The following is a 12,813-nucleotide window of genomic DNA, read 5'->3' as shown; positions in this document are numbered from 1 at the left end:
CACACTGACTCTATGTGTCTACACACACTGACTCTATCTGTGTACACACACTGACTCTATGTGTCTACACACACTGACTCTATCTATGTACACACACTGACTCTATCTGTGTACACACACTGACTCTATCTGTGTACACACACTGATTCTATCTGTGTACACACATTGACTCTATGTGTCTACACACACTGACTCTATCTATGTACACACACTGACTCTATCTGTGTACACACACTGACTATGTGTATACACACACTGACTCTATCTATGTACACACACTGACCCTATCAGTGTACACACACTGACTCTATCTATGTACACACACTGACTCTATCTGTGTACACACACTGACTCTATCTGTGTACACACAGACTCTATCTGTGTACACACACTGACTCTATGTGTCTACACACACTGACTCTATCTATGTATACACACTGACTCTATCTGTGTACACACACTGACTCTATCTGTGTACACACAGACTCTATCTGTGTACACACACTGACTCTATGTGTCTACACACACTGACTCTATCTGTGTACACACACTGACTCTATCTGTGTACACACACTGACTCTATCTGTGTACACACAGACTCTATCTGTGTACACACACTGACTCTATGTGTCTACACACACTGACTCTATCTATGTATACACACTGACTCTATCTGTGTACACACACTGACTCTATCTGTGTACACACTGACTCTATCTGTGTACACACACTGACTCTATGTGTCTACACACACTGACTCTATCTGTGTACACACACTGACTCTATGTGTCTACACACACTGACTCTATCTGTGTACACACACTGACTCTATCTATGTACACACACTGACTCTATCTGTGTACACACTGACTCTATCTGTGTACACACAGACTCCATCTGTATACACACTGACTCTATGTGTCTACGCACACTGACTCTATGTATCTACACACACTGACTCTATCTGTGTACACACACTGACTCTATCTATGTACACACACTGACTCTATCTGTGTTCACACACTGACACTATCTGTGTAAACACACAGACTCTATCTGTGTACACACACTGACTCTATCTATGTACACACACTGACTCTATCTGTGTACACACACTGACTCTATCTATGTACACACACTGACTCTATCTATGTACACACACTGACTCTATCTGTGTACACACACTGACTCTATCTATGTACACACACTGACTCTATGTGTCTACACACACTGACTCTATCTGTGTAAACACACAGACTCTATCTGTGTACACACACTGACTCTATCTATGTACACACACTGACTCTATCTATGTACACACACTGACTCTATCTGTGTACACACACTGACTCTATCTATGTACACACACTGACTCTATGTGTCTACACACACTGACTCTATCTGTGTAAACACACAGACTCTATCTGTGTACACACACTGACTCTATCTGTGTACACACACTGACTCTATCTGTGTAAACACACAGACTCTATCTGTGTACACACACTGACTCTATCTATGTACACACACTGACTCTATCTGTGTACACACACTGACTCTATCTGTGTACACACACTGACTCTATCTGTGTACACACACTGACTCTATCTGTGTACACACACTGACTCTATGTGTCTACACACACTGACTCTATCTGTGTACACACACTGACTCTATGTGTCTACACACACTGACTCTATCTGTGTACACACACTGACTCTATGTGTCTACACACACTGACTCTATCTATGTACACACACTGACTCTATCTGTGTACACGCACTGACTCTATCTATGTACACACACTGACTCTATCTATGTACACACACTGACTCTATCTGTGTACACACACTGACTCTATCTATGTACACACACTGACTCTATCTGTGTACACACACTGACTCTATCTGTGTACACACACTGACTCTATGTGTCTACACACACTGACTCTATCTGTGTACACACACTGACTCTATGTGTCTACACACACTGACTCTATCTATGTACACACACTGACTCTATCTGTGTACACACACTGACTCTATCTATGTACACACACTGACTCTATCTATGTACACGCACTGACTCTATCTATGTACACACACTGACTCTATCTGTGTACACACACTGACTCTATGTGTCTACACACACTGACTCTATCTGTGTACACACACTGACTCTATGTGTCTACACACACTGACTCAATCTGTGTACACACACTGACTCTATCTGTGTACACACACTGACTCTATGTGTCTACACACACTGACTCTATCTGTGTACACACACTGACTCTATCTGTGTACACACACTGACTCTATCTGTGTACACACACTGACCCTATCTGTGTATACACACAGACTCTATCTGTGTACACACACTGACTCTATCTGTGTACACACACTGACTCTATCTGTGTACACACACTGACTCTAGCTGTGTACACACACTGACTATCTGTGGACACACACAGACTCTATCTGTGTACACACACTGACTCTATCTGTGTACACACACTGACCCTATCTGTGTACACACACAGACTCTATCTGTGTACACACACTGACTCTATCTATGTACACACACTGACTCTATCTGTGTACACGCACTGACTCTATCTATGTACACACACTGACTCTATTTGTGTACACACACTGACTCTATCTGTGTCTACACACACTGACTCTATCTGTGTACACGCACTGACTCTATCTATGTACACACACTGACTCTATCTGTGTACACACACTGACTCTATGTGTCTACACACACTGACTCTATCTGTGTACACACACTGACTCTATCTGTGTACACACACTGACTCTATGTGTCTACACACACTGACTCTATCTGTGTACACACACTGACTCTATGTGTCTACACACACTGACTCTATCTATGTACACACACTGACTCTATCTGTGTACACACACTGACTCTATCTGTGTACACACACTGATTCTATCTGTGTACACACATTGACTCTATGTGTCTACACACACTGACTCTATCTATGTACACACACTGACTCTATCTGTGTACACACACTGACTATGTGTATACACACACTGACTCTATCTATGTACACACACTGACCCTATCAGTGTACACACACTGACTCTATCTATGTACACACACTGACTCTATCTGTGTACACACACTGACTCTATCTGTGTACACACAGACTCTATCTGTGTACACACACTGACTCTATGTGTCTACACACACTGACTCTATCTATGTATACACACTGACTCTATCTGTGTACACACACTGACTCTATCTGTGTACACACAGACTCTATCTGTGTACACACACTGACTCTATCTGTGTACACACACTGACTATCTGTGGACACACACAGACTCTATCTGTGTACACACACTGACTCTATCTGTGTACACACACTGACCCTATCTGTGTACACACACAGACTCTATCTGTGTACACACACTGACTCTATCTATGTACACACACTGACTCTATCTGTGTACACGCACTGACTCTATCTATGTACACACACTGACTCTATTTGTGTACACACACTGACTCTATCTGTGTCTACACACACTGACTCTATCTGTGTACACGCACTGACTCTATCTATGTACACACACTGACTCTATCTGTGTACACACACTGACTCTATGTGTCTACACACACTGACTCTATCTGTGTACACACACTGACTCTATCTGTGTACACACACTGACTCTATGTGTCTACACACACTGACTCTATCTGTGTACACACACTGACTCTATGTGTCTACACACACTGACTCTATCTATGTACACACACTGACTCTATCTGTGTACACACACTGACTCTATCTGTGTACACACACTGATTCTATCTGTGTACACACATTGACTCTATGTGTCTACACACACTGACTCTATCTATGTACACACACTGACTCTATCTGTGTACACACACTGACTATGTGTATACACACACTGACTCTATCTATGTACACACACTGACCCTATCAGTGTACACACACTGACTCTATCTATGTACACACACTGACTCTATCTGTGTACACACACTGACTCTATCTGTGTACACACAGACTCTATCTGTGTACACACACTGACTCTATGTGTCTACACACACTGACTCTATCTATGTATACACACTGACTCTATCTGTGTACACACACTGACTCTATCTGTGTACACACAGACTCTATCTGTGTACACACACTGACTCTATGTGTCTACACACACTGACTCTATCTGTGTACACACACTGACTCTATCTGTGTACACACACTGACTCTATCTGTGTACACACAGACTCTATCTGTGTACACACACTGACTCTATGTGTCTACACACACTGACTCTATCTATGTATACACACTGACTCTATCTGTGTACACACACTGACTCTATCTGTGTACACACTGACTCTATCTGTGTACACACACTGACTCTATGTGTCTACACACACTGACTCTATCTGTGTACACACACTGACTCTATGTGTCTACACACACTGACTCTATCTGTGTACACACACTGACTCTATCTATGTACACACACTGACTCTATCTGTGTACACACTGACTCTATCTGTGTACACACAGACTCCATCTGTATACACACTGACTCTATGTGTCTACGCACACTGACTCTATGTATCTACACACACTGACTCTATCTGTGTACACACACTGACTCTATCTATGTACACACACTGACTCTATCTGTGTACACACACTGACACTATCTGTGTAAACACACAGACTCTATCTGTGTACACACACTGACTCTATCTATGTACACACACTGACTCTATCTGTGTACACACACTGACTCTATCTATGTACACACACTGACTCTATCTATGTACACACACTGACTCTATCTGTGTACACACACTGACTCTATCTATGTACACACACTGACTCTATGTGTCTACACACACTGACTCTATCTGTGTAAACACACAGACTCTATCTGTGTACACACACTGACTCTATCTATGTACACACACTGACTCTATCTATGTACACACACTGACTCTATCTGTGTACACACACTGACTCTATCTATGTACACACACTGACTCTATGTGTCTACACACACTGACTCTATCTGTGTAAACACACAGACTCTATCTGTGTACACACACTGACTCTATCTGTGTACACACACTGACTCTATCTGTGTAAACACACAGACTCTATCTGTGTACACACACTGACTCTATCTATGTACACACACTGACTCTATCTGTGTACACACACTGACTCTATCTGTGTACACACACTGACTCTATCTATGTACACACACTGACTCTATCTATGTACACACACTGACTCTATGTGTCTACACACACTGACTCTATCTATGTACACACACTGACTCTATCTATGTACACACACTGACTCTATCTATGTACACGCACTGACTCTATCTGTGTACACGCACTGAGTCTATCTATGTACACACACTGACTCTATCTGTGTACACACACTGACTCTATGTGTCTACACACACTGACTCTATCTGTGTACACACACTGACTCTATCTATGTACACACACTGACTCTATCTGTGTACACACTGACTCTATCTGTGTACACACAGACTCCATCTGTATACACACACTGACTCTATGTGTCTATGCACACTGACTCTATGTGTCTACACACACTGACTCTATCTATGTACACACACTGACTCTATCTATGTACACACACTGACTCTATCTGTGTACACACACTGACTCTATCTGTGCACACACACTGACTCTATCTGTGTACACACAGGCTCTATCTATGTACACACACTGACTCTATCTGTGTACACACACTGACTCTATGTGTCTACACACACAGACTCTATCTATGTACACACACTGACTCTATCTATGTACACACACTGACTCTATCTCTGTACACACACTGACTCTATGTACACACACTGACTCTATCTATGTACACACACTGACTCTTTCTATGTAAACACACAGACTCTATCTGTGTACACACACTGACTCTATCTGTGTACACACACTGACTCTATCTATGTACACACACTGACTCTATGTACACACACTGACTCTATCTATGTACACACACTGACTCTTTCTATGTACACACACTGACTCTATCTATGTACACACACTGACTCTATCTGTGTACACACACTGACTCTCTCTGTGTACACACAGACTCTATCTGTGTACACACTGACTCTATCTATGTACACACACTGACTCTATGTACACACACTGACTCTATCAGTGTACACACACTGACTCTCTCTGTGTACACACTGACTCTCTCTGTGTACACACTGACTCTATCTATGTACACACACTGACTCTATGTGTCTACACACACTGACTCTATCTGTGTACACACACTGACTCTATGTGTCTACACACACTGACTCTATCTGTGTACACACACTGACTATATGTGTATGCACACACAGACTCTATCTATGTACACACACTGACTCTATCTGTGTCCACACAGACTCTATCTGTGTACACACACTGACTCTATGTGTCTACACACACTGACTCTATCTGTGTACACACACTGACTCTATGTGTATGCACACACTGACTCTATCTATGTACACACACTGACTCTATCTATGTACACACACTGACTCTATCTATGTACACACACTGACTCTATCTATGTACACACACTGACTCTATCTATGTACACACACTGACTCTATCTGTGTACACGCACTGACTCTAACTGTGTACACACACTGACTCTATGTGTTTACACACACTGACTCTATGTGTGTACACACACTGACTCTATCTGTGTACACACACTGACTCTATCTATGTACACACACTGACTCTATCTGTGTAAACACACTGACTCTATCTGTGTACACACAGGCGCTATCTATGTACACACACTGACTCTATCTGTGTGCACACAGACTCTATCTGTGTACACACACTGACTCTATGTGTATACACACACTGACTCTATCTATGTACACACACTGACTCTATGTGTCTACACACACTGACTCTATCTGTGTACACACACTGACTCTATCTATGTACACACACTGACTCTATGTACACACACTGACTCTATCTATGTACACACACTGACTCTATCTGTGTACACACACTGACTCTATCTGTGTACTGATAGACTCTCTATATTAAGCAGGAGTTCCCAAGGCACCAAAGGGCAGCAGATCTTTCATTTGGGTAGAAGCAAGGCCTCCACCAGTGTTTCTGAAGGTACCGTTGGAACGTTTTCTAGGTAGGTGAATGTTACTCATCATTTGCATGCCATTTAGATTCATAATATGTAACAAACCCTAAAATCATCTAATGCTAAGCCAACAACACCAATGATCATAACATGGATTTGAGCCGAATTTGACATCATAGCCTGTGCAGAAATACCACTGGATAAGTCAGTAAATTTCGCATGGCCAATCCATCAAAGTGCACATCTTTGGAGTGTGGGAGGGAGCAGGAGCACTCGGAGGAAAGCCATGCAGATATGGGGAGAACGTGCAAACTCCACACAGTCATCCAAGCCAGGAATTGAACCCGGGTCCTTGGTGCTGTGAGGCAGCAGTGCTAACCTGGAGCTGCACTCATCCAAGCAAGCAGAGAGTATTTCATCACACTCCTGACTTGTGCCAAGGAGATTGTGAAAAGAGTTTTGTTGCATATGTGCTTCCTGTGTAATGTCAATCTGTGTGTGAGTGACAGTGAGTGAGGGACAGTCTGAATATGATCGCTCCTCAGCCTTTTGGCTAAGATCAAGTGTAGGATCAAGGCCAAGGGATCGGATTTTGCAAAGAGCTACTGGATTTAAATGTGGTCGTGGATTGAAAAAAACAGAAGACACAGAAAGACAACCCTTGAGTTCTGCTGCTATTGATGGATCTTATGCTGGTTTAAGCCTCTGGTTTGGACCTAACATTGGTACAGCATGATTCAGTGTTTGAGCTATGGTTGCAGCTGCTGGTTATTTAGGATTGCAAAGGGATCTTGATCAATTGGGCCAGTGGGCTAACTTCGGGGGGAGCCTTGCCTGCGGATTGGGACTACTTTGTGAAGTGGATGCTGTTCAAGTGCTGTGGATTTGAAGCAGCTGACATGTTCAGCCTACAAGGCGTCCCCAGCGGTGGGTATTTTGACATGACCTTCAAGAGCATTGCTGAATGGATCAAGCTTTTCGGGCCCTGGTCAAGAAGAAGGAGGAGGCACATGATATGCAGAGGCAGCTGGGATCAAGTGAATCCCTTGAAGAGTATAGGGGGTGTAGGAGTAGGTTTAAGAGAGAAATCAGGAGGGCAAAAAGGGGACACGAGATTGTTTTGGCAGATAAGGCAAAGGAGAATCCAAAGAGCTTCTACAAATACTTAAAGGCCAAAAGAGTAACAAGGGAGAGAGTAGGGCCTCTTAAGAATCAACAAGGCCATCTATGTGTGGATCCATAAGAGATGGGTGAGATCCTAAATGAATATTTCTCATCAGTATTTACTTTTGAGAAAGGCATGGATGTTAGGGAACTTGGGGAAATAAATAGTGATGTCTTGAGGAGTGTACATATTACAGAGAAGGAGGTGCAGGAAGCCTTAAAACGCATCAAGGTAGATAATCCCCAGGTCCTGATGAAGTGTATCCCAGGACATTGTGGGAGGCTCGGGAGGAAATTGCGGGTCCCCTAGCAGAGATATTTCAATCATCAATAGTCACCGGTGAGCTGCCTGAAGATTGGAGAGTGGCAAATGTTGTGCCTTTGTTTAAAAAAGGCTGGGGGGAAAAGCCTGGGAACGACAAGCCAGTGAGCCTCACATCTGTGGTGGGTAAGTTGTTGGAAGGTATTTTGAGAGACTGGATCTACAGGCATTTAGAGATGCAAGGACTGATTAGGGACAGTCAGCATGGCTTTGTGAGTGCAAAACCATGTCTCACAAATTTGATTGAGTTTTTTGAAGGGGTAACCAAGAAGGTAGATGAGGGCAGTACAGTTGATGTTTTCTACATGGACTTTAGCAAGGCTTTTCACAAACACGATTCAGTGTTTGAGCTATGGCGCATGGTAGGTTGTTGCATAAGGTTAAATCTCATGGGATCCAGGGTGAGGTATCTAAATGGATACAAAATTGGCTTGATGACAGAAGCCAGAGGGTGGTTATAGAGGGTTGTTTTTCAAACTGGAAGCCAGTGACCAGCGGTGTGCCTCAGGGATCAGTGCTGGGCCCACTGTTATTTGTCATTTATATTAATGATTTGGATGAAAATAAAGGAAGCATGGTTAGTAAGTTTGCAAATGACACCAAGATTGGTGGCATAGTGGACAGTGAAGAAGGTTATTTTGGATTGCAAAGGGATCTTGATCAATTGGGCCAGTGGGCTGACGAAAGGCAGATGGAGTTTAATTTAAATAAATGTGAGGTGATGCATTTTGGTAGATTGAACCAGGGCAGGACTTACTCAGTTAATGGTAGGGCATTGGGGAGAGTTACAGAACAAAGAGATCTAGGGGTACAGGTTCATAGCTCCTTGGAAGTGAAGCCACAGGTGGACAGAGTGGTGAAGAAGGCATTCAGCATGCTTGGTTTCATTGGTCAGAATATTGAATACAGGAATTGGGACGTCTTGTTGAAGTTGTACAAGACATTGGTAAGGTCACACTTGGAATACTGTGTACAGTTCTGGTCACCTTATTATAGAAAGGATATTATTAAACTAGAAAGAGTGCAGAAAAGATTTACTAGGATGCTACTGGGACTTGATGGTTTGAGTTATAAGGAGAGGCTGGATAGACAGGGACTTTTTTCTCTGGAGCGTAGAAGGCTGAGGGGTGATCTTATAGAGGTCTATAAAATAATGAGGGGCACAGATCAGCTAGATAGTCAATAACTTTTCCCAAAGGTAGTGGAGTCTAAAACGAGATGGCATAGGTTTAAGGTGAAAGGGGAGAGATATAAAAGTGTCCAGAGGGGCAATGTTTTCACACAGAGAGTGGTGAGTGTCTGGAACAAACTGCCAGAGGTAGTAGTAGAGGTGGGTACAATTTTGTCTTTTAAAAAGCATTTAGACAGTTACATGGGTAAGAAGGGTATAGAGGGATATGGGCCAAATGGGGGCAATTGGGACTAGTTTAGGGGTTCAAAAAAAAGGGCGGCATGGATAAGTTGGGCTGTAGGGCTTGTTTCCATGCTGTAAACCTCTATAACTCTATGACTTTTGAAGGTCCTCAAGGAAAAAGGAAACCCGGGGCCCCTGTCCACCCTGACTGCGTAGCCTCTGATAACACTCCTGTCAGAGTGGAACCAGGTTATCACCGTACATATGTGTAACTCCTACATCCCTGTGGCGAACGTGCTCACGTTCCTCGCCAGATACGTCGAGGTGGAGGGAGAGAGCATGGACGTGATGGACAAATTTGACGTCTGGACATGCAAACAATAGGGCAAAGTGACTCTGAAAACAGATCCTAATGGAGGCCTCCTGCATCCCCGCTCCAAGTTTGCAATCGGAGAGAATCGAGGCTTTCTCTACTACACGGGAGTGTATCTGCGGGAAAAGCGGCTGTTTTGCAGCAAGCTGCAGCACCAGCTTCTGCAGAAACTGCTTACAGGAGGGACACGCGACCAATGAGTGCAAGGAAAGCAAATGCTGCAATCTGTGCAGGGAGTATCGTCACGTCTACAAGGTCTGCCCAGGACGAGGGCCACATACACCCAGATCACCAGTGGCTGAGCAGAATGGCCACCGCAAAGGTGGCTCTTTTCCCCTCTAAGCCACCGCACAAGAAGCTGGCAGAATGAAAGCTTCTGAATCAAAGGTGGATGCGCCAGCACAGCAGGACGACACATCCCCACCCTCATCAGAAGACGTAGATCCCATGCAACAGGAGGAGGGAGATCACAAAGGGCCCTGGATAAACGTGATCTACAAAAATCGAAAGAGGAAAACACTTGAAGCTAGAGGCTCCAGTGAACAACAAGTGGCCACTGATGACAAAACAAGAGGCTCAGCACCAAGGTGGCATGGGAACCACAGAGAGCCCAGACCACCTACAACGAAACATTTTAAGGCAAGGATAGATACATTTTTGGACAGTAAAGGAATTAAGAATTATGGTGAGCAGGCGGGTAAGTGGAGCTGAGTCCACGAAAAGATCAGCCATGATCTTATTGAATGGCGGGGCAGGCTCGAGGGGCCAGATGTCCTATTCCTGCTCCTAGTTCTTATGTTCTTATCTGGGGAACATCCAGTCAATAGGAGCAGCAGTGCGACCAAGGCTCCCCAGGCCCTGGAAAATACAAGCAAAGACACCGACAGCAGCAACATCCAAGATCGGCCTGCTACCCCGACACCAACCGAGGGCTACAAACCCCCACGATGTCACCCAGTCGAGGTTATGGGCCTGATGCAAAGCCGGACAACTTCCTCAGCCCTGCAACCCTGAAGAACCTTTTCAGCACCGCAGGGGTGCAGCAACTTGAGCCAGCTATGTGAAAGACTCGGGACTTTTGAGACTGGTAAATCTATTTAACTTAAAATGGAGTTAAAATGGAGCATCAATTAATGTGCAAAAGTATTAAGGACACTTTGCGGTGTGCGACCAACCTCACCGACCTGGCCAATGTCAAGGCCAACCTGCTGTTCCTGCAGGAGTGTGGGATACCTCACCTCAGCACTTACAGGCGCTGGTCAAGTGTGTGGTCCCACGGACCGTCCATCTGGTCAGGCGGGAACGATTGCTGTTCCTCCGGCCTAGGCATTCTGCTGCGAGGAAGCAACTTCACCATCTTCGAAGTTAAGGAAGTGGTGGGAGGATGCCTCCTCGTGGCAGATGTCACATACAAGAACTACCCTCTCAGCCTGATTAATGTGTATGCCCCGGCTGTCAAGACCGAACGCTGGCAGTTTTTGAACATCTGCCACTGCTGCTCACCACCTCCAGGCCAATCATTCTGGGCGGGGATTTCAACTGTCCCATCGACATGGCCGGGTAATCCAGCCAGGCTGACTGCAAACTGGACGCTACGTCCAGAGCCCTGCTGGAAACAGTTAAAGGTGCCAAGCTGCATGACGGGTCTGTCCGCTCCAGAATTGACTTCCTGTTTGTGTCCCGTGTGCTCACGGTCAGGTCCACTGACGTCAAGCTGGAATTCTTCTCTGACTACTGCCTCCTACTGGCCGACTGTCACCGACAGGAAAAGCAGAATGTGGGCAGGGGACACTTTTATATTAATTTGTTGGGACACGGGCGTCGCCGGCTGGCCAGCATTTATTGCCCATCCCTAGTTGCCCTTGAGAAGGTGGTGGTGAGCTGCCTTCTTGAATCGCTGCAGTCCACGTGCTGTGGGTTAACTCGCAATGCCGTTAGGGAGGGAATTCCAGGATGTTGACCCAGCGACAGCGAAGGAACGGCAATATATTTCCAAGTCCGGATGGTGAGTGGCTTGGAGGGGAACTTGCAGGTGGCAGTGTTCCCATGTATCTGCTGCCTTTGCCCTTCTCGATGGAAGTGGTTGTGAGTTTGGAAGGTGCTGTCTAAGGATCTTTGGTGAATTGCTGCAGTGCATCTTGTAGATAGTACACACTGCTGCTACTGAGCGTCGGTGGTGGAGGGAGTGGACGTCTGTAGATGTGGTGCCAATCAAGTGGGCTGCTTTGTCCTGGATGGTGTCGAGCTTCTTGAGTGTTGTTGGAGCTGCACCCATCCAGGCAAGTGGGGAGTATTCCATCACACTCCTGACTTGTGCCTTGTAGGTGGTGGATAGGCTTTGGGGAGTCAGGAGGTGAGCTACTCGCCGCAGTATTCCCAGC

At 44.9% G+C, this 12,813-nt stretch overlaps 1 protein-coding gene across 5 annotated transcripts in view; it reads left to right on the top strand.

Annotated features, from left to right (window-relative positions):
- Positions 1 to 12,813, top strand: part of tespa1 (thymocyte expressed, positive selection associated 1) — a 160,312-nt gene that overhangs the window by 131,429 nt on the left and 16,070 nt on the right. For 3 of the 5 annotated variants that reach the window (XM_078199223.1, XM_078199227.1, XM_078199224.1), the window contains one exon: positions 7,154 to 7,267. In XM_078199223.1, the coding sequence (XP_078055349.1) occupies positions 7,154 to 7,267 (114 nt within the window). The remainder of the gene's footprint in view (positions 1 to 7,153; positions 7,268 to 12,813) is intronic. The other 2 variants (XM_078199226.1, XM_078199228.1) reach the window with 1 other exon arrangement.

This window comes from Mustelus asterias, chromosome 27 (assembly GCF_964213995.1).
Source record: "Mustelus asterias chromosome 27, sMusAst1.hap1.1, whole genome shotgun sequence".
Classification (NCBI taxonomy): domain Eukaryota; kingdom Metazoa; phylum Chordata; class Chondrichthyes; order Carcharhiniformes; family Triakidae; genus Mustelus; species Mustelus asterias.
This window is presented reverse-complemented; position numbering and strand designations above follow the sequence as displayed.